This window comes from Lissotriton helveticus, chromosome 10 (genome assembly GCF_964261635.1).
Source record: "Lissotriton helveticus chromosome 10, aLisHel1.1, whole genome shotgun sequence".
Classification (NCBI taxonomy): Eukaryota; Metazoa; Chordata; class Amphibia; order Caudata; family Salamandridae; genus Lissotriton; species Lissotriton helveticus.
Window position 1 is genome coordinate 188778165 of NC_136071.1, and position 27758 is coordinate 188805922.

Consider the following 27758-nt stretch of genomic DNA (forward strand, 5'->3'; position numbering starts at 1 on the left):
CCTGGATTAATCTAAAAGTTTCAATCATGTTCCCTTGTTGGCCAACAGTGGGTTTCTTGCATCATAATTATTACAGCACAAGTATCTCAGAGCCAGGTCGTGGACGCACACAGTTTCTATGTCTTATTCTGGAGACCACTGACATTATTTTTAAATTAATTTTCACTGCCCATCTAAAATCAAATTATTATTTAGTATTCCACTGAATAATATTAACCACCTTACCAGCAACCTTCCATTGTAATTATATTGTTCCTTCTCTGCGTTATCCTCCACATTCATCCCTTACCCCCATACTGGACCAGGTCCACAGGTTCCCGCAGCCCAACTCTGGTGGTCAGGATAATGCATAGGCATCATTCACTTGTAAGAAAGATGGCCCTGGTGGCTCACGCGACCATACCCAAGCCCGTCTTTAACTCTGCTACCTACTTATGTGTCATGGTCACCTATTTCACTAGCCTATCATTCTTATCCACAAATGGTTCCATCAAATATAATGTAGCAAATATACTCCCTTTTGTGAATTTCAGTAAGAAAATCTTGCACTTTTTCTTAATATCTTAATCCACTGTGCCAAAAACCTTTTAATTTGGATTGTTGTACAACCTATACCTATGCACCGGTATTCTGGAGTTCAGAGATAAGTGATCTTTGGTCTTTAAAGCATTGTGCATGTTCAACTGAGAAATCACAAAAGATCCTAAAAAATGCCATGAAGGGAGGCAGACATTTTGCTTGGAGCCTTCTCTAGGATCTGTTCTTTGACTTTTAAGTTTATAACAAACAATAATGGTTTCAGCTTGCACACCGGTGTGAAAAGACACGCTATAGGCGCTAGCAATAGTACAGTCTTTCTGAATTCCAAATGGTTCTGGGAGGATTGTCTCTTTAATGAAACAGGTTAAGAAAGTCTTCATCAGTGTGCTGCTATCTTGCACTCATTTTGGGGTCCACAAAAACTGCAGATTTGACTTCCTGAAGAATTTTTCTTCATGAATATTTTTTGTTTTGAGTTTCCTTAATACAATCTCAGTTTTATGTTTCCTCTACTGACAGCAATTCTCAAGAGGCTCTACCTTTGCATCTAGAACCATACATCTGTAGGGGAATCTTTCAGTATTCTCATGGCTGACATCTAGCTTACTTCTGAATTCTCAGGCTTTTTTCACATTTCTTTTTGGAAGCAATTGTATTAAGTACGGTTGTAAGGATTTGTCACAGAAGGCTAGGAATATCATCCCGGCTTTGCATTCTTATTTTCGTCTCCACCTTCGTCATCCTGACCAAAGCCTTCTAATTTCCAATGTGCACTGCCCACTCACCTCTTTAAACAGGGGGGCGTGGGAGAATTATTGGACTCAGACTATTTCCAATTAGATCTCCAAAGCACCCAGGTGCTCAGTTACGGGTACCACTGACAGAGACAGCAAAATCTCAAACATTTCTTTCTCTGCTCACAGTCAGCAACCACTCTAAAAGTGGAATAAACCATTTAAACAATGATTTCTCAGATGCAATGTTTACCAAATTCCTATTACTTAGACTTGGTTTCAGTTGACAGCATTCAATAAGCTCCTTATCTTTATCCAATGGGCCACCCTACTTAGGATCTGACAGCAGTCTTGTGTGGTGACTCTTAATGGGAGTAAAGGAAGACTTAGCTACCTTAGGTCTTTTAAAAGGCATTCTATCATAATTGTGATACTACTCTTTATTGAACCCTCAGATTTTTCAGGTTCGAAATGACTTCTTAATTTGCCCTCTAAAAAATGTATACCTTTTTACTTTATATGCTCAGTATGTGGCCAATATGTCCATAAAACATCACAACAACTCTCTTTTGAAAGAATTTTGAGAATTCTTCCATTTCTCTTTGTTGCTTCCGGGCTACTTATGTTTTTCTCTCCTACAGGGTGTACACCACATGAAGGTATGCTTGAATCTGCTACAACTAAGGGTAATTATATGCCAATGATGGGCACAATAAAAAATAACTTTAATACCTTACAAGCCACTCATTGCCCCACTATACCCACCAGCAGGTACTAGGAAAATAATTACTCAACGATGCGGCCATGATTGTAATAATTACACAGCATCATTCATGTACTTGCCAGTATGCAAAATAGAATGGAGGTGATTGTCACCTTAAGCACGCGGAGAATAGTAGCTCAAGGGCTCATTTGAGGTTCAAACGTGTGCCTCAGGCCGCGTGCCTTTGCCACCCCTCAAGCAGTAGTAAATACAGAACTTCCAGTACCATATGAGGATAGAGTTATTGCATGTATCATTAACAAAAGACTGGACTGGAGGTTAGAGTGCAGTACACTTACACAATTCAGGGTGTCCCGTTCATCATGAAAAATACATATTTAGGAGACTCCGGCAGATTGGCGAACGACAAGTTCACACACCTAACTTAGAACTTACTGCTTGTTGAAAGTCTGGCTCAAGTTTTCAGTATGGTGTTTTAGGGTTGGTGCTCTAATGTGCTGGAACAAGAGAAACTGAGAGCATGCCTTCTCTGCCAGTATTATTTATGGGAACGCGCCCATGATGCATGCTACTGAATGAAAATATATCAGGCCATTCCAAGTGGTGGGACAAGTCTAAGAGCAGAAAAAGCAATCAGCAGAGTGGAAGAAGTGGGGTCTGAAAAAGAGGGATTTTATTTTCACGCAGCCAAATAAGGGATTCTGCAACCCTGCAGGTGGTGCGGTGTTTGCGCTCATTTATTAGGTGGGAACAAGAGAAGTGCCCAATACTAATCAATCTGGGGGCGACTGTGACAAAAAGGGACAGGAAACAGCAGTATGTCGAAGGTGAAAAACAACATAGCTAATACCAAGGGCGTCATGATAAAGAAGAGTTAGGTGGGACCTTCCCTTCTGAATGCAGAGATCACTGAAGTTTTGGGTGAAGCACCTTTAGGGGCGATCAGATTCAGTGCATGATATTTTGAGTATCAGGCAAAATGACATCTTGTCATTTAGTGTTCCCCCTGTAGTAGGGCTATTCTCTAAAGAAATGTTGTGCAATTTGGCACCTCGGAATATTAATACCTTAACACTGATACCTAAAATTGCCTTATTGTAGCATTAGCTCTCGGGAAGAAATTAACACGCCCAACCTTTTTTCTGTACAACGTATACAAAATAACACCCTAGTACTGTCCCAGATCTCTGCTCCTTCTTGCCCTGGAGTTATTCACATTTTCCAGAATAAATCCAATATACTGTCCCAACGAGGGATGCTTGTAGTCCTTAGTTGGGTGTTACGGGAGGCACTGCTTTGATTTAATATTATTCTCAAAGACGGACCAGGTACAGGATGGCTTAAGAAGTTTCTGGGATAAAAGGCAGTAAAGCCATGGAGACAGGAACAATGAACGCAAATAGTTTTTGCAAAGTGAGGGCCACAGCTCTTACAATGTTCAGACACTGAAGTAATTCTACTATACAAAGGATACCTGACTAACGTGTTAGCTGAACCCCCGCGGAATGCACAAGCAAGGCAGTTTATATTTCTTGCATAGGTGCGTTAATTAATGGGATTACTGAAATGGGTTTAACCCTATCTTTAAAATATTTTTTTGTTTTTAAAAAAAGCTAGAAATGGGCCCTCCTGTTAATAATCCACATGGATAAACCCTTCACACCGCGAAAAGGGGCCTCCTCCCACTTTTTACTGTAGGCAAAGCCTCTTAGAATAGTTTGTGACCTTTGACACTTTAGTTACAGATGTGTCCAGGCGCAAGGAGCCCGGCTTGAATCTCAGGGACTTTGTCTAGAGGCGTCCTTTAAACTGACCTTGCTTGGGAGTCATCTCTGCATCTCCTCTACGTCGGCCTTTCTTCTGATCAGGTATTCGCTATCTGACAGGGGTTTCTTGTCAAGGAGTACAGCTTCACCCACTTCTCTATGACACTGAAAGAGGTCTTCAGTCTTTGATGGATGCACTGAGAATTCATCCTCAATTAGAATTCCATACTGTGAGGTCACGAGGGGTCATAATGCTCCTTAGGGCTCCATTTCATGATTCTGAAGACAACACACAGCACACTAAGGAGATATACATCTGCATGTGTTGATTAATTAAACGCGTTTGAGCCTGGGTGGTGTAACTATCCAAAGAAGGGGATCAGAGCTTTTAAGATTAAGCGAATTAGATAAAAGGAGTACAAGACATCACAGCACTATTAAATTCAATGACTGGAAAGACTCAAATTCAATCCCTATGGATAACTGGCTAGCGGAGATGTATGTATGTATGTATGTATGTATAAACCGTTTTATAACGCGCTCTGATACTTGGGAGTGTCATGCCGCGATGGGAAAAAAAGCAGAAAAAGACCTAGCAGAGACCAACTTAAACCAGACTAATGAAGAAGTACGTTTTTCTTAAACTGGGCTACACCCTGAGTGGAGCGCAGCTGGAGGGGAAGGGCGTTCCAGGCCCGGGCAGCCACCACAGATATGGACTGGCCCCCTAGCCTAGATCGCCTAAAGCGGGGGAGGGTCATCTTAAACTGAGAGGATGATCTAAGAGCTCGAGTGGGGACATAGAGAATGAATCGTTTCTTCAGATAGACAGGCCCTTGATCGTGAATTGCTCTAAACAAGAGCACGAGGGATGTAAACAAAATGCGCTGAGACACCGGAAGCCAGTGAAGACAATTCATTTGAGAGCGAACGCTCTTCCATCTCGGCACATTAAACAGAAGTCGGACAGCGGCATTCTGGATAACCTGCAAGCGGTTGACCAGATACGCAGGAATGCCACTAAACAGAGCGTTGGCATAGTCCAGCCTTGCCAGGATAAGAGCTCGAGCAACAGTCTCTTTTGCCTCCCTGGGAAGCAACGGAAAAAATCTACGTAGCATGCTCAGGGTGGCAAAACAAATCCCAGATAGCTTTTTGATATGGTCCTCAAACCTTAGGTCCTCACCAAACCAAATGCCAAGATTCTTCGCAGGACCTCCCATCTCCTTGGGGCTAGGAGTGTTGGGTGGCCACAGTGAATCTTTGAAGCAGGGGGGAAAAGAACCATAAAAGAGGACCTCAGACTTGTCCTCATTGCATTTCAACTGGGCCATAGTCAGCCAGCGGAAAACAGAGGACAGACAAAGTTGGACTGCTGAGGTGTCTAAATGGTCATCTGGCCAGGTAAACAGCAGCTGGGTATCGTCAGCATATCCAATAATCTTAGCCCCATACTGTTCCGCCAGATATACCAGGGGGGTGATGTAAATATTGAACAGTAGGGGACTAAGCGTGGATCCCTGGGGAACCCTAGTGAGAAGTGGTTTGAGCTCCAAGGCATAAGGTGGTAACCAGACCTGTTGAGACCTGTCCGTTAAAAACGAAGATAACCAGGCCAGGGCACGCCCCCCAATACCAATTGCAGACAGCCTGGCGAGGAGGAGGGCGTGTGGAACTGTGTCAAATGCGGCAGAGAGGTCCAGCAAAATCAGGACCGCTCTGCCGCCACCGTCCAAACACTCCCGGATAGATTCTGCCATTTCAACCAAGGCTGTCTCCGTACTGTAGGCTGCCCTGAAACCTGATTGAGCTGGATGTAAAGCATTAGAGGTCTCAACATAGCTCTCAAGTTGACGAAAAACCACTTTTTCACAGATTTTGGCCAATGCTGGCAAAAGGGATATGGGACGATAATTCCCAGGCACAGCCACATCTAGCCCAGGTTTTTTTAAGAGTGGCAGAATCTTTGCCTGTTTCCAGCCTATAGGAACCTCTGCTGAGGATAGAGAGAGATTTACCAACTGGGTGACCTCACTGCAGACAATACTAGCCACCTCTGCAAGTACCCGAGCCGGGCATGGATCTGAAGGAGAGCCCGATTTGAGGGACTGAAGAAGGGGCAGTATGTCACAGTCTGCAACTAGCAAGAAGTCCGTGAACTGTTGGGTCTCGTGATGGTATGGCAGAGGGGAGGAGTTAGCCTCTAGGCTGGCTGTTGGCAATGCGGAAAGCAAGTCCTTCTGAATTTTAGCTATTTTGTTAGTGAAAAAATTAGACAATTCCTCACACCATTGCATGGAGGAAGGAAGTGTGGTTGAGTTAGCTGCCGGGGATAGGAAGCTTTTTACAATAGAGAAAATTTCCCTACTGTTGTTATCCGCTTTAGCAATTCTCCCTGCGTAGTATTTCCCCTTGGCTGTCCTGATAGCGGCATAATAGTTCTTTTGGGCAGTGCGTAGGGAGGATTTTGTCTCCGGGCTATACTCTTGTCTCCAGACCCGTTCCAGCTTCTTACATCCCAGTTTCAACTCCCGTAGTTCGGGAGAGAACCAGGGTTGAGACGGGGTGCGATGGAGCCTGGACAGAGTAGTATGTTTCGTAGAGACATTGGCCGCCCGCAGCACCCACTGATTAAAGTCTTTTACCGATTCCCCTAGCTCAGATGGGAGCGTTGGGTGGGCTCCAGACAGAGCCTGACCGAACGTACCCAGGTTGATCTTCTGGGGATAGCTCCTAGATCCCAAAGAGTTCCTGAAAGTTAGGTCTGTAGCCCTTTCTAATAAAGGTTATGACAGTGAGGTCCTGTGCAAACCATCACTGCCACAAAACCCTCTTTCACTTGGCTAATCGGTTTGGAAAGTTCAGCCACTGGGTAATCTGGAAAAGATCAAGCACTTCTTTCAAATAGCCAAGGGATAAACAAAAATGCGACCTCTCCGACTGCCGAGAGGTTCATGGGTCTGCAACACATGACCACGGTTTGCTGAGATAGGAGATATTATGTAATTTACTTCAACTACATGGACCACATTAACTTGACCCTTGCATGCCTATACAACATGTTTCCATGGATACCACACCCTTGTCCTAGATACAGGATGGGCGATACTTCTTTTTTCACATTGTGTGGACATGTCCTGAGATCCAACATTTTAGGAAAGGCATCTCCACACAGGTCTCCTGCCTGACCTGCTGAAACTACGCATGCCCAATCTGTCTGATGCAGTGATGAAAAGGCTTAAGACAGATAGAACCAAATTCATTGACCTAGTGATGGCTAAAAGGATGACCATCATGAACTGGAAATGGGCAATGCCACAGCAAATTACTCCCTGAAAGTCGGACCTCTACATATGGACATCAGCAGATGATGCGGTGTGCAGGCAAAACAGACGTAAATTTGGATGTGAAGTACGTGTTGTAAACTAGGACGCTTTGTGGTTTGCACTTGTCCCGAATCTGATGACAAACGTCCATGAGTGCTTGGTCTTAATGTAACCAATGTACAGGTGCTGTAACTGCAACATTGCTCCCTGCCTTACGTAATACCAAACTTTTTAAATGCTGCATCTGCTGAGCCCCATGCACTAGTGCTGCAATACCTACCATATATGCCTCAACATAAAACCACTCAGTGACCAAACTGTTCTTAACCCCATAACGGCCACCCCCCCAAACAAGTGCTGAGTCTTTTTTGGGCTATTTGGGATAGTTTGTGCTTAGGCCTCCATAACCTTTTGACACAAAGTATCACATCACATTTGTGTCCTTTATTCCCCAACATCCAGAGGATTTTAAAGGTACCCAGAGTTTGTGGATTAAACTTGAGGGGACCGAGAAAATAGCCAAAATATATTTTTTAAATGGCATCAACAAACAGTTTGATGTGCTAAAGTCACCATCTCCCCAGCTTTCAGGAACATGCTGAGCTGAATCACAAAACCTAATTTTACAAAGAGGTAGCCCACTTTTCCTATTTTTGTGCTTTCAACCTACTTAGTTTGTGTTAAAAACCAGTGTGCAACTCATGGGTGATCTAAGAAAGTTATATATTTCTGTAAAGTAGACAAAATTCTGAATTCAGCAAAGGGTCATTTATGTAGATCTCTCAAAGTTTTCCTAAAGAATGTAACTGTAGAAATACAGACAAATCGAAAATTAGTAGGAAAAAACAGCCATTTGTGACAATGTTTTCATCTGTAACTTTGTCACAATGGAAGATTTACAAGCACAATGTACCATTACGTTCGTTAGACCCTTTTGGTTGTGGAGTGTTATACATGGAATCTTTAGAGTGGTCATGCCCCAAACCTTTTTCTTGTGATCTTCACGTTTTGCTGAATCTTTTTGTTGGCGTTAGGACTCTGAGCCTTTTACCACTGCTGACCAGTGCTAAAGAGCATGAACTTCTTCTCTTAACATGTGTAACTGGTGTATACAGGATTGCCACATTTAATTTACCTATACGTCCCTTGTAAAGTGGTATACCATATACCCCAGGCCTGCAAGTTAAATGTAACTAGTAGGCTTGCAGCACGGACTGTGCCACCCACAGAAGTAGTGTGTCAAACCTGTCTCAGGCCTGACATTGCAGTGCCTGTGTGTTAGACCTGGCACCTTGGCGTGAGTTTCCCTTCCACTTTTTGCTGATGTGCCTCAGATGTTTTTGCTGGTGTCCGCTGCTCAGGGCACTGCGCCACGGCCAATCCGTGCCACAGTGCAAGTGCTCCCTATGTAAAGTGTACCTGTGATTGATACTCCTGATTGGTTCATTGGATTTACTATCAGTCCCCAGTAAAGTGCACCAGGAGTGCCAGGGCTTGTAAATGCCAATGCTGCTAGTGGGCCTGCAGTGCTGGTTACGCCACCCCCAGAAGCCGCCTTTTATAATGTGTCTAGGGTTTGCTATTGCAGAACCTGCGTGCAGTCTGGTACTGTCATGCTGGCTGGGCAAGTGCACACACTTGCCAGCCCCTAAACCTTCCCTTAACTTCATATTAGTCACCCCTATGGTAGGCCCAAGGGCAGGGTGCATTGTAAGTGTAAGGTAGGACATGCTCTGATGTGTGTGGCATGTCCTAATAGTGACTTACAGCCAAATTCGTGTTTCACTATTGTAAGGCTACCTGTTCTGTTTAGGCCAGATTGGCTGCTGGAATTATTACACTCTATAATCCCAGCAGGCTCAGGGAACATGGTAGAAAATAAAGTTTAGTATGCCTGAACTCAGAATAATAAAATACTTCTTTTAGTAAAGTTTATTTTAATATCCTGTGTTTGCAAATGCTACTTTTAGAAAGTTAGCATTTGCTTGCCTAACCATTTCAGCCCGCCTCTGCTTGGATGTGTATCTGACTTTCTGGGTTATGTGAGTGACAGGGCTGGAGGATGACAGGTGGTGAATGCAAGGATTACACCTTAGTGGGAGGTGGGAGTGCCCCTGGACTCTGAATAGGGCTGTGCTCTGCCACCACAATGCTGGCTCCACCTCCTGGGGAGCGTCTGATGTGCCTGCCCCTCACACTGAAAGCAGAAGCCAGAGTACACCCAACAAGTGCTCAGAGACTGAATGAAGTTATGCAAAGGCCCCCCTGGCCTGTGAAAACAAAGAAAACTCTGTATAAAAGTAGGAGCCCTGCTCCTTGTAAATCAGAATCCTGTTTCCCACAAAGAACCTCTGCCCAACTAGAAGGAGAAGAAGACGCTGGCAGGACTGGCCTGCTGATGGCCTTGCTGAGGAAGGAGAGGAAAAGACTTGCTAAAAAGACTTTGCTGACTTGTGCTTTGAAACATTCTACAAGGGCTTGTTGGAGCTTGCCCCCTGATCTGAACCCCAGGACTAGTGGGTTCTTGGTGCCTTCACTCGCTCTCATCTAACCGTGAGCTTTCTCCTGCTGGAGCTGAGACCTTGGCCCCCTTCGCCCCCTGCTAGGGCCGTGACACCCAGGAGCCTGCCCGCCCGTGTCCTGTGAGAGCCCCGCTCGTGCAGAGTCGCTCTCTTCCCCATGGACCGGGCCGTCTGCTCCCCTGTTGCCTGCCTGCTTAACGGAGTGCGCTGGGTACCCTCGCTCGCCCCTCCAGCTGGAATTTCCCTGACGAGCGTGATTGATGCCCCGGGCCGCCGCCGTACGTCTCCAGCGTACCTGGCCGCCCCGCTTCGCTCTCTGACCCGGAAAGAGGCCGTGCCGCCCCTGAAGTGCCCCCCAGTACAGACCGTACCGGAGGAGCTGGGCCGCACCTGCCTCCCGAAAGCCGCCGCCACTGAGAACCCGAAGGCTCCCCTCACTGCGCACTAAAGGAGTGCGTCTGGTTCCGACTTCCCTGAACCTGCGGAACACTTGCTAAAGAGAGCTTCAACGGACTTGGGGTCCGCACCGTTCTGTTTTCCCCAAAGCCAACGTGGGAACCTTGCCTGAACGTCGCATTGCCGTAAGTGAGTGCGCGTTGCACGTAGTGCCAAGTGAATGTGTGACCCTTCTCTCCCGTAACTGGGCGTCCCGCATCTCCCCAGAAGCAGTATACGCGCCGCACCTGCATTGCCTGACTGTACGTCTCGCATCTCCATAAAGTGAACGAACCGCCGCATACGCTCCTTACGCTAGATGCGTGAGACGCGGTAGTGTGTCGCCGCTTTCCTCGAGAGAGAAGCGCACAGAAGCGACCAGGAAGCCCTGACAGGGCTGCAGGGAACTAAGAACAGTAGGGAAGAACTGAAAGAACTAAACTAAAGTGAATTGGAAGAAGAAGTACCATTATTTTGAACTAGAACTAAGAAGAAAAGCTTGCCTATTTACAATCTGTGGCCTCATCTAAAAAAACGTTATACTTGGTCTTGTGATAAAGTCTTGTCTGCACATATATATATATTTTTACATAAAGGAGCGTATTTTAATATATTCACCGCCTGGTGTCCATTTGTGGGGGGATTGGTACATTTTACTGTGTGTGTTATTACAAATGCTTAACTCAGAAACGCCTGAAGAATAGCCTTGGCTGCTCACGCCACGCACCTAGAGGGTGAGCAAGGGTAATTCTAAGGGGTCATCCTTTGCCCTGACTTAGAGGAGAGGGTCCCTGCTTGTCACAAGTGAATACTTGCGCCAACCAGAGACCCCCAATTCTAACACTGTGTGTGCAGTTTACTGCCACTTAGACATGGCTTTTCAAACTACTTGCCAAGCCTTAAATTCCCCCTTTAATACATATCAGTCACCCATACGATAGGCCCTAGGTAGGCCAAAGGGCAGGGTGCTATGTACATAAAAGGTAGGACATATGCTTTAATGTTCTGCCTGTCCTAGTAGTGACAAACAACTAAATACGTTTTTCACTACTGTGAGGCCTACTCCTCTCAAAAGGTTAGTATTGGGAATTCCCAGATACACTTTTTCATAGTTATTCCTGATCAGAAAAGAGTAGCTGTGTCGCGTTTTATATCTTTGGAATGGTAATGTTAGATTTTCCTTACTAGTGAAGTTGGATTTAACATCACTGTTTTAGTAGTGCCACTTTTAGAAAGCGGGGGGAAGGGCCCTAGAGGACAGATACCAGGGAGGGCCATATTCAATAAGTGCAAATGAAGGGGAACCCCGTATTCTTATTAGCTCATGCAGTTTCCGTATTGCAATAATCACATTGAATAATTTCATATGATTAGGTTATTTAATAAACCTTTTTTTCTTTTTAGTAGCTTTTTATCTTTTCAAAATTATATACATTAGAAAGAACGTAGGTGCAAAAAGCCTTCTAATCCTTCTGGTCCAACACATATCAGGTTAATTCCACTATTTACACCTATTCACATATTTACAACATTTACCACAATACATAATACATACATTTGACAAAAACAAATAACAATAACATCAATATAGTTCACAAACCAATGACTCATTTGATACTGATCCATACAAATTCATTCATTATAGCTAGTAAGTACAAATCAGTTCATGAAACTGGGAAAACCAATTGCGTTCAAGATTCCTCAGTATCTAACAACCCTTCTATTGTGGTCTTAGTGCCTATTCTTGCACATGCCAACGGGTTTCGCACCCCACGGGACCTCCAGGGGCTCTCATCAGGGCTTCTCAGTTATGCATAGATTGGTATGATCTGCTATTCGACCGTTTTTTCTTCAAGTCTGCCACTGTTAAGGCGAACGGGGAACAAGCTGAACTGGCTCTCAGCTTATTTTGGGTGCTGTGAATCTCAAAAGCATTCGATATCCTGAAACCCACTGCTAAGCGTCGTCCTCAATCTGCCGCAGTTTCGGAAACCATTTAGTACCGCCACTCATTGGTGCAGTGTGGCAATGTAATGCTTGCGTCCGTTCACACTATCGGGTTTTCTTGCTCCCCGTTCAAATTCTTCCCTCATTTAAATAGTACAGAGCTTGGCCATTTTTCTGTTTGGCAAAGATTCCTCTACGTGGTCTCGCTCCAAAGTTTATAGTCAAACAATCACTTGGGTTTAGTAAAGGGAAGGGAAGGGAAAAAGTCCCATGGGCAATAGTTATAAGAACTGTCGATTTACTTCATTACGTTCAGATGTGAGCACCCTCTCTTATGTACCATCGTATCAATTGGGTAAAACTGCAATTCCGCTGAGCGCAGTATTATTCACGGTAAACTAAACTGGCCATAATTACATAATGACTGTAAGAACCCTTTGAATTACATATGAATTGAAGTTAAGAATAAGAAGTGAGACTTCCTTCTTTGGAGGAAGGGGAGTGCTGCCTCCTCTTATCAAAAGCTCACTCCCACTCTTGCCTACACAGTTTATATGCCAGGACAAAGGTAGGGAAAACATGGAGGGACAACAGGGAGGGAGACAATTAAGTGTCCCTCATATAAAGAGAACAGCAGATTAACGGTGGCACATCCTCTGCACAGGGTCCAATCAGAATAACCACCATCCATTTAGTCTCCCTGGCAGGAAGCTTGGAAAAACCAGCATTAGGACAGTCAGTAGGTCTTGTCTTTGAGACTATTGCCTCTGGATTTTCCTTTTGTTCTGTTATATGGTTTGTGTTAGCCTCATTTTCTAATGATGTTTTGTACATGTTTTTCAATTGTAAGAATGGCTTTATTCACATTTCTTTCAGAAAGGCACTGACGCCTATGTAGTCTTCACAGTTAGTTCCAGGGTCGCACAAATTCAGAACATGAGGCACTGTTTTATTTTCCGTGCTCGCAAGAGACGACTCTTCAGCTTCAGTCTAATTAAAACGCTGTCCTACACTGTTGACATAGTTTGATAAGCCTGTTGCTTCATTATTTAAATTGAATCCGTGCTGAACACGGTGAGAGGTTAATTTCTGCTCAAAGTCAACAAGCAACACTGCTGAGGTGCAGGCCTGCTGTCCCCAACCTTCATCCTGAGAAGGAATTTAGCTGTACCCTCGGAGGTGCATTTGTGGATGCACTGATCATAGCTTCCTGACATACACTATCAAGGTATGGGGTTAGGTCATTCCAACAGACCGTGCAGATTGGTATTCCTGATGCACTCTCTTTAGCATAAAGACCAGCAATTGATAGGAGTAATATTAGTAACACTAGTAATGCTATGAATAATTATCATGGTTGAATTGTTTGTATTCTTCACTATTCTAATAATGCTTATTGCAATAATATGTTTCATCTTTCTTTCAATTGCAGTCACTGATGTAACGAAACTTGAGGGGGCCCCACTTCGGACCCATTAAGGAGAGCAGAGTACTGAGCTGTGCTGAGGTGGCCCCCAAGGAACCTTTGCCCCTCCCACACTGCGGGGGCTGTGGGGACCTGTGTTACACCACTGATTGCAGTTTATGTTTTATTTGCAAAGATTAGAGCTTTTCAATAAATGCTTTGAAAATGGAAGACAGCATCTTTTCTTTGTAACACGTTGGGGATGCACGAGTGACAAACAAAAGGGTAAGATCTGTTTTCATGATTTCCTTGGGAATCTGAGAGTTGTGTTCTGGGTTACTGACAACATACATAACTCTGGAGGTTTAGGAGTTTGGATGCATTATAGTAAGCTAGCCAGAGAGAGCGACTTTGCTGATCATATAGAAAGACCCACTCTTTGTATTATCAAGCTGCATTGCCCTAAATACACAGTCCTACTACATTAGCAGTAACCATATAACAGTTCCCGTAGAGTGGAATAATTTAGTGTAAAGTGGTGGAGCGTGGAATTATGTGGAGTGCAATTAAGCAGTATGGTGAGGAATGAAATTATGTGGACTACAATTATGTAGCATGGAGTGGAATTATGTGGAGTGGCATGGATTGAAATTATGTGTTGTGGGGTTAAAGTATGTTTTGCAGGGTGGAATTATGTGGTGTGGGGTGGAATTGTGTGATGTGGAATTACGTGGTGTGACGTGGAATTGTGTGGTGAATTGTGGAGCATAGATTTGTGTTGCAGCGGGTACAATTTTGTGGAGTAGAATTGTGTTGTGTGGAATAGTGCGGAGATGAATTGTGTGGTGTGAATATGTGGCTTTGAGTGGAATTATGCTGAGTAGAATTATGTGTCATGGAGCAGAGTTGACTTTTTCGTGGAGTGTAATTATGTTGCATGGTGTGGATTTACATGCATTAGCATTGTGTGGCGTTGAGAGGAATTATGTGGCAGGATGTTTTATTACATCATGTGGATTGTAATGATGCGGTGTGGAGTGGAATTATGTGGGTTGGTGGAAATTGTTTGTTGTGGAATTGTGTTGCGTGGAATTGTGTGGTGAGGAATTGTGTGGTATTAAGTGGAGGTAAAAATAGTGGAATTAGACGGCACTGTGTGGACAGAAGAAAGAGGGCAGGACAGGAGGGATGGATTCAGATGCAAGCTTCCCAGTGCCAAAGTGAATATCGTCAGCAATGTAAACATGTTTATCTGCCATGTGATATCTGCAAGCAAGCCGTGGAAGAGGATGTGGCTCAATGGCCAAGGCTGCCGACTTTGGAGCTTGGTTCGAGTCTCGACGCCGGCTCAACATCTGTGACTCTGGGCAAATCATGTAATCTTCCTGTGCCTACAGAAAATTAAGTTATCAAAAATTTACTCTTTCCTGTTTGCCCAATATAAAAGCACTAAAATAGTTGTCATTGACTTTTGTGTTGTAAGAGCTTGCATGTTACTTTTGTTCTATTTTTCATCTGGTTCTATAAAAGAAACCTCAAGATTAAACAACTAAATTAAACATGTCCTGCATTAATTTGTTGATATAGTTCTCGATACAACTTTGAGGCAGATGTCAAAGAACAATTGTTTTATGGAGAAATATGTCATCTTGTTTTCCTGTTTGAAGTCCCCGAATGCAGACCTTCGCAGTGCACAAATAAATAACGTCAGCGTTTGCACTGGAAAGCTCTGCCTTTGGGGACTTTAAACACAAAACTAAGATCTGCAATCTGATATCTGCAAGCATGCCAGGGGAGAGAATATGGTGTACCAGCCAAGTTCGAGTTTCTCGCCGCCAGATCAACATCCTTTGACTCTGCACAATCACGTAATCTTTCCGTGCCTACACAAAATGAATGAGTCCTTCTAAAATGTGCTCCAACACCTTTGGATCAAGTTCACACTATATAAAAGCTGCAACAAAAAGGGAACCGGACAAAGTCAACTGTCCTCCAGGCTCATCTATTGTGTTAGGTGGGGGCATGGCAATGTGAGGGAGGGGAAACACGCAAACACAGACAATGGGATATAGCAGAAGACTGAGCCAGCTAGGAAAGATGCACTCTGTAGAATGGCTCAACAAAAATAAAATAAAAATAGCTCTCCAAAGCCTGAGCAGTATAAGGATACAAGCATGTGGGCCATGCTCGAGGGGAAGCGCTGACCATAGAGCTAACCAGTAGGAAGCAAGCAATTCAGAGTGGTATTTATGCCAACCAATGGTAAGTAATGGGCTGCCTCCAAGCCCACTAAACAGTAAACATGTCTCAAAGAGGTTGAGGCAATTGAGAGTGGTATTTATGCCAACCAATGGTAAGTAATGGGCTGCCTCCAAGCCCACTAAACAGTAAACATGTCTCAAAGAGGTAGCACATTCAATGTTTACGGGAGACCTACAAATCACAGTACACAGCACCATACACACAAGAACCAATAAAGCTAAAATGAACAGCTTTCCCCTTTATGTGGAATCGAATTTATACAAAGTGGGGGTCATTTATCACCCACATCATGAGAATCTACTAGACCTTCACATGAAGATTTTTCAGAAGAAAATACTTACAATTCTAGGCACCATCTCCTTCTCAAGCAGTGAACTTCCACATTGAACACGAAGATGGGTAATATTTCAACCCATAGCTGAGGTACTCCCCATTGTCAAAACACAGATGGGGAGTTCATCTGGGGGGCGGCACAAGGCTCAGCTCTGCTACCTACCCAGTGAAATAGACCAGCAGACTAATGATGGCACTATCAGCACGTTCTTCTGTGATAATATCAAAAAGATTCGGGACACCTTTCCAACTACTCACCTTGCCCTAGCACCAGACGCAGAACCCATTCTCTCCTCGGATCAGGGCCTCACTCTTTGCCGAGTTCCTCTCGCTCTCTCCGGCCATTTTGCTTGAAATCAGATCTTGAACTTGTCCCTACAGCAGAGACTGGTCCCTGCCAGTTGGAAGAAGGCGCTCGTACTCCCCCTCCTGAAAAAGCCAACGCTAGACCCACAGATAACCTCAAACTACAGACCTATTTCTCTTTTACCTTTTTTTCCAAAGCTCTGGAAAGGTACGTCAGCACGGTCACCACCACTTTTGTTAAATCAAACCACATACTGCATCAGAGCCAATCTGGCTTCAGGCCTAATTTTAGTACAGAAACGGCGCTTCTGGAAATTTCAGAGACCATCTAAGACGTCCTCGACAGAGGCGGCAAAGCCGTTCTGATTTTGCTGGACTTATTGGCGGCTTTCGATACCGTCCCCCAAGACCGTTTCCTGTTGAGGTTACAGGAGTCTGGTTACGGTGGGAAGGTACTAAAGTGGTTCACATCCTTTCTGGCGGATCGCTAACAAACAGTCTAGGCTCCACCTTTTTCGACTCCCATTTCCCCCTTAAAGGTGGGAGTCGCACAGGGCTCTATTCTCAGCCCGACGCTGTTTAATATGTACTTGTCTCCCTTAGCGTACCTGGCCAAGACTTACGGAGCAAAAATAGTGTCATATGCGGATGACAGGCAGTTGCTCTTTACCTCCGACAGGAACCAGGATTTCAATGGTGAACTGATCAATTCCTGTTTATCAGAGGTGTTTGCCTGGCTCCTGAAGAACCAATTGAAATGTAATTCTGAAAAATCGGAGATCATTTTCTTTGGTCTGCCCCCTAACACTATGTGGCGCAGCTGGTGGCCACAGGAGATGCATCCCCCTTTAAACTTGGTCAGAGTAGTTAAAAACTTGGGGGTGAAAGTGGAAGACACCCTCAATATGAAAGCTCAGATCAAAGCGGTAACTGGTCAATGTTTCGGCCTCCTTAGAATGCTCAAGCAGTTTCTACCTCTTCTTTCTGTCCCACATAGAAAAACAGTGGTCCAGGCCCGGATTGGATCTAGACTGCACTATGTTACTATTCTTGATCTTAGACTGCCGGATTACTTACTTACACGTCTTCAGGTGGTCCAAAACGCCGCAGCTAGGGCGATACTTCTACTTGGCCCGAGAACACTGATGTCTCTACACCTTAAATCTCTCCACTGGCTCCCGATCCACAAGAGGATCTTTTTCAAAGCCCTTGTCCTGGCCTTCAAAGCACTTCATGGTATTGGAGTCCCTTATTTAAGGAAAAGAGTCCATTTCAATTTTCCTCGGCGCTCTCTATGATCTGCATCTCTGTCGCTGGCACAGACCCCTGTGTTCCGGCAATCTCGAATAGGAGGCCAATCCTATCATGTCAAGTCGCCAAACTGTGGAAGGGCATGCCGCCAACCTTAAGACAAATGCAAGACCCCCTCCCTTTTAGGAAGTCTTTGAAAACTTGGCTGTTTCAGCAGTAGCCTTCGCGTTGCCGCCCTTCGGTTCAGCTGTCACACTAAACTAGCAGCGGGACACTCTGTCGAGTAGCTGCGCACTCAAAAAATGCCCTGATAACATAACATAACATACCAATGCCAACCATCTTCTCATCACCCTAGACACAGTACAGTCATCTTCTAAAATGGTAAGAGAAAACTGTTTTCATGGTGGAGCAGAGATCATGGAGCAATGGCCGGATTGAGAATTGAATGGATGCAGTGCCTCTAACCCAGGTCCACAGGTTGTGAATAATAAGCTACATGTCTTGTTGCTTCTGCACGCTAACAAAATGACTGGATAAATCAATCACCAAATCCCAATAGGAACACTAAAACACAATGTAACCATCCACAAAATGGCATGGCCATGACGGACGACAAGTTCAAGTAAAGAGAAACCATGAACATCGCATGAAGCCGCTAGCTGTAAAGGGCTGGCCCAAAGACCACTCTCTCTACGTTCAGCTTCTTACAGGTACTTGCCAAAGGACTGGTACCACGAGGTCACTGAGAAAGCTATCTATAGGCTGCCTATACAAGGACCTAAAAGCCGTTGGGTCCTGACAGAAGCACACATTCCAAACCATTTCACTCCCTGACATATGGCTTGACCCACGGCCACAGGATTTTCTCAGGATGCACAAGTCTTCCTGCATTACACGCCTCTGTTATCTCAGTGGAGATAGTTCGTTTCCCTTCAAGTGTAACTCTCATGGGCTGGCAGAACCTTTGGTGACAGACACAAAAGGTGAGATATACTAATGATATTTGTGGTTGCAAATCAGCAAGTGACAAAATCACAGTGCAATGTACACTTTGAAACCTCTCACGAGTTGTTAGGAAAGTGGGCCTGTGAAATGAGCACCTTCTTCCTAATGATCCTCGATGGAATGCAACAAAGGGTTGTGAACAACTGCAGTTGCAAACCACTGACTGGCATTCAACACCCAAAAAAACTGTTGTTTTATTTCACAAAGAGGGAGCTGTGCATGTGCGACAGCTTACACTCTGTCAGTGTGGAATGTGGGCACAATGTCTTTTGCATCATGCCAACCTCTTTCCGATTGCAGACTCTGTTCATTTTAGGGACATGGGCTGCAATACAAAAAAACGTGTTTTGTGATTTTGGATGAAGGTTTGCTATCCCTTGCAGGGTTCCATTTGTGCTTGGTTAGCCCTTTCTTAGGGGTTGGCAAACAGAATCTTCTCTCAAAAAACACAATGGAGTAGGATTTCGGAAAACCTGGCAATAGTACTTTTTGTGCTGCAACAGATCACTACAACTTCTGCAGTGCAAAATGTGTGGGTTGCAAAAACAGCATCTGCTTTGTCACCCAGGACTTTGCACGCCAGGCCCTTAAACTCCACCAAGTGACAAAATACAGGGTAAATGTGACTAAGGTGCCCAGATAGAATGTTACGCCTGGCATGTGTGCCACAACACCATAAACGATATTTTGTTGGAAATCTTAACAATTACTGCCCTCAAAGCAAAGCATGCAGCTGTAGGCGGTGTATCATTCACACTAGCAATATGCCATCCAAATACTAAAAATGAATTGAAACAAGCATCTCTTTCCTTGTAACACATTTATAAAAAGTTGTTAGATGACCCAAAATCTTCCAAACGGTGGGAGATATTGTAAGCATGAATCTGTAAAGCTTCTATGAGATTATCATACATCTGCATTTTGGTTATTGATGCTCACTATACACCACCTTCATCTAAAAGAAATTTCCCCAACACTGTTCATCTGCACCTGGACTTATTCTATTTTCTCCAAGAAGTAGTGGCACCCCTGATCTCGTCCTCCACACAGGAAAGGATACCGGTGGAGAACCTAAGTCTCTCTCCCCGAGTGTGAGGGCAGTTCAGATAAACATAACAGTTTCCACTATTAACTGGCAGAAAACAGACCACTGCCAATTAGGGCTTGAAGAAAGCCCTGATAAAATCATGACATTTTCCCTGGGATGTCATGACCACTAGCTGCAGCACCGTGCAACACAAGGGTCAAGGCAGGTGAGCATTGTGGCAGAACAGACAGGCTGAAGAGCTACTGTCAGTGCAGTGTCCCGTGCTCCACTCCAAGGACCCTGATCAACAGAAAAGGAGTTGGGAACTTTCTATAAAATTAAGCCACCTCCAAGTCCCTTTTCTGCTTTTCTGAAGTGCCCTCAAATCGAGAGGGACAGAGCGGAAAGACAATATTACTCAAGCGGATGGTGCATCCATAACAGAGGACCTCGCTTCTACCCCTGGGGTCCCGCTGATGACGTAGCTTACTCATCAGTCCACGGAGTAAGGTTTTAGTTCCACTGGCCAGATATCGGTCCCTGAAAAAGATCTTAATACTTCAATATTTTTCTTAAGATTTATAATGGGGCAACTTTGGAGCGGCCTACAACTCTGAGATTTTACTTGCACTTGAGTGATTTCATTTATACATCAGCATCCCCAAATTTGCTTCAATGTAAATCTTAGTAAAGATGGGCAATTCACGTTTTTGATGTTGTTTTTAGGTACCTTTATGGTATTTTTTTAGGTTGGTCTTGGCATTTCATTTGTTGCTGAGCCAGATCGAATTGAGATTTGAAAGTATTGTAATGTACTGAAATATAAAAATTATTAAATGTCCTCCTGTTACAATCCAAAGTGCTGCTGTACAAGACAATTTGATACACTTACATGTCTGAATGTGCTTCTAAGGAATGCGAATTGCAAGTAGAACCTGTGGAAATGGAGTTGACTGACGTCCCGTAGTAGAATGACCACGATCCCCGAAAGGTGTTTCTGGTTATGGATTTGACACCAGCTATGGACAAGAGGAAAAATAGTTAAATCTATAATTTTTCTAGATAGGCTCTCAGGCAATAATACACATATGCAACTCAACATGGGCCATTACAATGTCTCATCCCTGAATTCTATGTCACTTGAAGGTCCCTAAGCAAGCACAAATGAGGAGAGGACACACTTCGAGGCTCAGGCTCCGTCCTATCAAGCTGGGCTTCTACAGCCACTAGTAAACTTCAGAAGGTGAAGTTGGAGCCCTTCCTTAAGAATGCATGTTTGACCCTTAACTTAGGAACCACATTCTTCTTTCATCAGGCTGCATGTTTTCTCTGCTACCTTAGTTTATCAAACGTCGAGAACACACAATGCTCCATCATTACCATGCAAACAATCGCAGTCACCATCAATGCTTGACTTCCGGAGTCAGTCACCAGTCTGGTTAAAATAGTTTCACATAAATGAAACAAAGACTAAGTACAGACATAAAAACAATATCTGGACTACATGGGTCAAATTAACTAATGAGGACAATATCAGTCATAAAGAGGTTGACATCTACCCAGAAGCAGCCAGAATCAAGTACATGAAGTTCTATATAATACATAACAGGCATTGGCATAGCCAATAGGTCTTGCCTTTGGAACCTTATAAGTATTTAGTTACGCAGTAAAAATTTCTTTGGTGAAACAACATCAACTGTTGCATGTCTAAACACTTATAAGGTCCCAAAGGCGAGACCTATTGGCTATGCCAATGCTTGTTTATTTTGAGAGGGAGAGTACCTGCACTTCTCAAGAGTGACATAATATGTTTAATTGCAGAATACTGCACATCTTAGAAACAAGCAGGTACTCTGGTACAGGGTACCTGCACTTCTACTTTTCCATTTCAAGCACTGCCTCAGACCCTATCTTTGCCAGGGGTCGTCTTAAGGATTTTGGGGAGCCATGGAAATACATATTTCAACTATTTATGAGGGAAATCTATTTCTGAAAGTTTGTTTGGTATCACATGGGCTTCAATTATCTGAAAATGGGTAATAAAATTGCACTGTCTGATAGACCTAAAAATTAAACTGAAAATCCCGGAATGCCATACCCTCTGGAATAAAAGACAGCTGAAGAGACGCCCATCAGGTGAAAGTTTTGACTCCTGTACGATCACCAACATGCACTTCTCCAAGAACCGGACAAAAATCTTAATTTGTACCCCATAAAATTTGAATTCCTTCAGCCTTCAAATTTGAATTCCTTCATCCTTCGAGCTACATGTACCCAACTCTCCCGCTAGCTGGTCAAGAACGCAAGAGCAAGTAGGCAAACCTCTATGCACATCCGGTGACGTCGGAAATTACGTAACCTGAAACTTTTTTGTTAACATTTTGAAGCACGAAGGTGAGGGAACAATTGAAGTGCCTTTGCTTTGAAGGGAGGTAATGAACACCTCGCCTGCTGCAGTTTATGTGTGCTGGTTGTCCGAGAGATCTGCTAGGGAAAGTCTGAATATTAGGTTGTTTTTCATGCCACAAGCTCGTATTAGGTGGTAATTGTGTTGAATTTTAGTTTCGGGATTGGAACCGCTACAATAGTGAGCCAGGAATCCTTTTGGAGGAGAAAATGAAAAGTACTTTTGACGCAGTTACATAAAACATGGGTGGTGAACTCCATTTTTGGAACTTCAATGTATGCATTCCTTTGTGGTCTAAATGTTTTCGTTAGGCTTTCGTAAGCAGCAAGTGGTCTAAGTTTTTCGATGATGCCTAGTCCCTTTGCGTTTTCAACATTTGTATAATAGCTGAAAATTATTCCGTTGTTGTAAACAACAGGTGGATGATAATCTTATTTGGGATCAACTCTGTCGGACGTGACACAAAACCGTGGATTATAAGTTTGCGCGTGTAGTTCGAGTGCTAGAAAAACAAGTGGGAGGGGGAGTGCGGCGTTGAGCAGGGTCCAGCAGGGATTCCCTTGCAGGAGCGAGCGCGATAATTGCTAACACATGGCGCTGCTTGCTGCCGCATGGGAATCGCCAAACACGCACGCCTTACAATAGAAACCAATGCAAAGCGTGCACGTTTTTGGGGAGAAAAGCTGATCGATTAGAAGAGGTCCCCTCCTATGCAGCGCATGCACGCTGCATAGACAAGACCTAAAAAGGACAGGGTCAGGTCGAAAAAGAGAGTGTAAGATCTAAGAGGGGCTGTACACAGAGCAGGAACAATTTCAAGCTTGCGTGGGAAGTACCCGTCAGAGTTCAAGTGAGGATAGATTCAGGCAGAAAATGATGTCACACTCAAAGTGAACAGTTTTGAACTCAAACGGGGCAGCACTTGATACACACAGATTATTGGATGTAACTTAAATGGGACAATATCAGAGATCAGTGGTTCAGTGTCGGACCTGTAAAAACCAGCGTCAGACAAATAAGTGGCAGTTACAAACCAGCAGGGACTAGAAACCCATTGAAAGAGGACAGCAAAGGAAATAAAGAGGTGAGCATCAAGAACAACCCCAAACCAAACGTGGACAGTACAGGCTTAAAAAAGAAAATATAAGCTCAAATGGGGCATTAATTACCCTGTAGACAACAAAGCTGGGGTAATAGACATTACAGCCTGTCGCCAATCCCGCCACTACCTGTCCCCACTGGTATGTTTTTAACAAATTAAGAATCAGGGATTAAAAAACAGTTGTCACTAGCACATCCAATACAGCTTAGGCAAATGTTGAGCCTTCTCTAATAACAGTCCACAGATACTTCATGGTCCACTGAATTTCCGTGATCATCTTTATTGATGAATACTTGAATCTAAACAGTACAGTTGTCTTAAAAAATTATATGTTTACCCAAAAGTCTTCAAAGTAGTAACTACGGTATGTCTCCATTGAAAAGACAAATCTTTCATCATACAGTTTCTAAGCCATCAAATTCAAGGCTATTCAATTCAGTTCATTCATATGTGGAGACACAATTTCTTTTTTTTTTTAAAAAGGCAAGACAATGGGTTACAGTCGCAATTTTCTTGGTGAATGCCTCAACAATAACATCAGTGATGCATTGCATGGCAGCGAAGCCTCATGGTATGCAGGTTTGTTATTAGACATAAAGAGGGTAGTGTTAGACTTAAACGAGACACAACCAAACCTTAAGGAGTCATTACAAGGCCTAGCCTACATAGTATCAAGCCTTAAGATGACAAAATCAGACCTGAAGACGGTAATATAAAACTAAATGAGACAGTATAGGGGGAAAACGAGAAAGGACAAAAATGAAGGACTCAACACCAAATTAAACAAGCACTGACATAGACAATAGGTCTGAGCTTTAGCCGAGCCCCTGGCTTTGCCAATGCGTAGTTACTCTGGCATCCAAACGCTTGTGTCAAGACACATACCCAAACATCGAGGTAATCTTGGAATAGGTTTCTTTTAAAGGGTACCCATTCCATGATGGCCACCACACTTCATGACGCATGTGCACACACTTATTGCAACACATTGGTGTGCTTGCATTGTGATGGGGTTGCTATTTTATTGGCTTTTTTTAAATTTGTATTTACTGTTACAAGATGGTGGACAACCATTTTGGAGTGGTAAAGTAAATAAATAACTAAATGTGCGCAAAAAAGAGAAAAGGAGCAGCCACTACCAAATTGCAGCTGCAGGGCCCCTCAAAATAAATAAAGATTTTAAAATGTCTGTGACCGAGAGGGGTATGGGAAGAATAGTAGAGCAGGTGGCAAGTCGAGAGTAGAAACACTTCTGAGCAAAGAGTAAGGGGGTGGGGTTTGGCAGGAGTCTCAGAGAAGATATGTTTAAAAAAACAAATAAATAAAAAAACAGAGGAATGCATGTTAGGGGTAAGCAACACACAGCCGCAGGAGCAAGAACACACATGCACTCCTATGGAGTACTGAAATAAAAAAAAAGGTAGCTCCCTGAATGCAAGCAACATCAGCAGTGCAATGACACAAGTCAACAAATCTGAACAATTTGAGACCAAAGTGCTACCGGCCAGCACAAACACAAGAATGGAGATGAAAGCCATCAAATTAAGAGCAGGAAAGTGACAGACAACAAGGCCTCCAACTATTAGCATTCGGGTTGAAGCACAGCCCACTTTATGTCTACTGGAATTAATGAGTCTGGACATTAAACAGCTAAAGCTATCTGCAGCTGAGACCTAAAAATGATCAGCATCTGCTAATAAGGGGCTCCATATCAGAATAGAAGGTGGCACTCCCAGACTCTAAAAGAAAGTATCAGGCCTAAAGGAGGAATAATAACCCTAAAAGGACATCTATGACCTTCTGGTCAACAACAGACGTGCCATGTTTTTTCATCACTGAATCCTAGATGCAGGATCTTTCTATTCCTCTTCCAAATTTTGTTCCTCCATGATTTAAAGTGGGGATTTACAACAGAGTTCGGTATAGTAGGTGGGTTATTGATCATCTATACACCAACTGTAATTTTGATAACTATCCCACTCAATAATTTTGTTGATCGTAGATCCTTTATGTGCCTCTCTCAAAATGTTACCAAATCATATGCAAACTGTTGGAATGTGGATCATCGGTAGGGGCAAATGTAGGTCTACCACTGGAAACAAGGCCACTAACACATGATAGGACTCAGCATAGGTCTTAGAAAATTATTCCCATGCTCAACCCTTGATAACGTGGCCGCGAGCAGACAGGCTTAAATTCAAAGACCGGTATGTAAAGCATTTAAAAACACAAATTTAGTAAATAATTAACACCAATTTATGAAAATGGGACATATTTTTATCTTTAAAATGACACCAAAACGACAAAAATCCAATGTAGGGAACCGGAGATATGAATTTTCAAAGATTTAGTATTATATAGCACTAAGTAAGATATAGCGCCTTATTGGGATATCTGGTCGCGATAGTCCAGTTCAAAGTCAAATTTTCAGGCCGACCGCGATGGAGCCCTGAGTGGCAACCACTCGCGGTAGGTCCCGGTTACAGTTTTTACTTTAGGACTTAGACACTTTTCTGGAGCTTTTCTTCCTGTGGTCCCTTGAAGCTCTCAGCCATTCCGGATTCAGCGAGGGTTCGCCAGATTGTCTTGCGATGAGCGACCAGTCAAACTCATGGAAGTCCAACCTCCGGAGCCTTTCAGCGGAGCGAACCCAGGATCCAGGCCGACACGTGGTTGAAGGCAGGTGGCTTGGCTTTCGCGGTTGTGCCCGGTCACCTTTTCTTCGTTCGGACTTAGAAACTTTTACAGAGCTTTTTCTCACGGGGTCCCTCGATGCTCTTCACCAGGAAGGATTCGGTGAGGGTTCGCCGGACTCAGATTTCTTCTACTCCGGGTCAAACTCTGGAAGTCGAAACTATGAAGCTTTTAGCGGGACTAACCTGGATGGCTTCGCCGGCTCACGGTTGGAGGCAGGCGGCTTGGCAGGCCAGGTTGAGTCGGTTCCCTCATGGACCTTTTTTCCAAAGTTGCTCCAAAGTTCTCCAAACTTCTGGAACTTCTTCCTGAAGTTCCCCAAAGGATCCCAAAGTGTCTCAAATAGGCCTGGGTGGTAAATTCTGTTCCCCTCGCGAATTTGGGTAATTTCGCGTTCCGCGGAGATCGTGAAATTGCCCAAAATTCTGCGTTCCGCGACTTCGTGAAATTTTTTGCTTGTTCGCGTTCTCAAATGCGTGTTCGCGAGATATTTCCCCCGAGCACGGAAACAGCGATTGCGAACAGTAAAAAAGCATTGCGAACAAGCAATTCCGCGTGTTGACGGAATTGCTGCATGTTCGCGAAGATTTGCGTAACGCGATTACGCACATTCCGCCCACCCTCAGTCTCAAACTCACTCCAAGGGTCTGGAAGCTCCAAGATGGTCCTTAAAAGGACTTTAGTTCCCACAATCCACTAGGACAAAACCCTTACAAATTCCCTGGTATTTCACCAGGTTGAGGATCCTTGGTGGTGATGTTGCAGGTGAGCTCTGTTAACCTGTAGGGTGCAGTGAATCCATTCTTTAGTTCTTTTGCAGCAAGGTAATCCACAGGGCTGTAGTTTCAGCTGGTGCAGTCTTCAGAGGGCAGGCCTTAGAAGTTTGCACCCCAACATCTCAGCATGGCAACGTCTTGCATTCTTAAGTTTCAAGCTGCAATTCGGAGAGACTCTGCCCCTCTCAGATACTTATTCCAAGTTCTCTGGGACAAGCAGGAGGTCATTGCTGACCAATGGGAGCAGGGCAACTCCCCAAGAAGATGACCACATCCTGTAGAGTGTGGCATTATTTTGTCCCAGAGTGCACTAAATCCTCCAAATTGATAATGGCTGCTTTTCCATCACAGAGGTACGAGCTGGCTACACACACCCCTAGGATGGCTACTTTTCAGTGGATCGGCCTTCATTTAAGCCTCTGTCTCTCAGACTAAGAATTGTCTGTTGTAAACTTTAAAGCTGTACTGTGGATAGCCGACTTCAGTAAACAGCTTTTTAACCCTGATTACTATGTTACTAAGCATTACCACAGTCCCCTATGAGCAACAAAAAAAGCACTAGGTCTTCCACTACTCCGGTAATGCCCAGTTGGATTCTTCTCATTTAACTTGAGACCTATTACAAATTGGTCTTTTGTTTTGGTAAAACTCCTGGAGAGGACTGAACTGACCTAGTTTCAGTCACTTATTAAGCTAAATGTTTGTCTACACCCATTGAGGTTAGTTTCCCATTGTACAGAGGACTCCAACCTTTGGTAGTCTTCGTATTTGAGGACTTCAACACATAGACTGACCTGAGGCTACCGGCTCCTCCACAGCAGTTGATTCGGTTAACCAGATGCTCTTGATAGCCTGTTTATCTAATGTCCAAATTAGGGACACAGTATTTATTAGTGAAAATATACATCACCCCTCTGTCGTAAACCTACTTAGTTTCACAACCACTTTCATTAATGTTATTTTTGGAGTTATGCAGGGCTCAGAACTAGCACCCACATCAGCCTTTCCTTTCTCTGGTAAAATAATGTGTTTGTTTCTTGTGTAACAATGCAGCTGACACTCACTTATTAAAGTCTTCTCTGAATCGGCCTCTGCCAAAACAAAAACTGAAACCAGGCAACTGTATGTAAGACTCAAAGTCCTAGCTGTGTACCAATGCATCAAAACTCGAACCAATGAAAATAGAAGTCCCA

The 27758-nt window shown here is 43.9% G+C and overlaps 1 protein-coding gene across 2 annotated transcripts in view; it reads right to left on the bottom strand.

Moving 5' to 3' along the window:
• Positions 1-27758, bottom strand: part of REXO5 (RNA exonuclease 5) — a 350267-nt gene that overhangs the window by 291631 nt on the left and 30878 nt on the right. For both annotated transcript variants that reach the window (XM_078665078.1, XM_078665077.1), the window contains exon 4: positions 20479-20605. In XM_078665078.1, coding sequence (XP_078521204.1) covers positions 20479-20605 — 127 coding nt within the window. The remainder of the gene's footprint in view (positions 1-20478; positions 20606-27758) is intronic.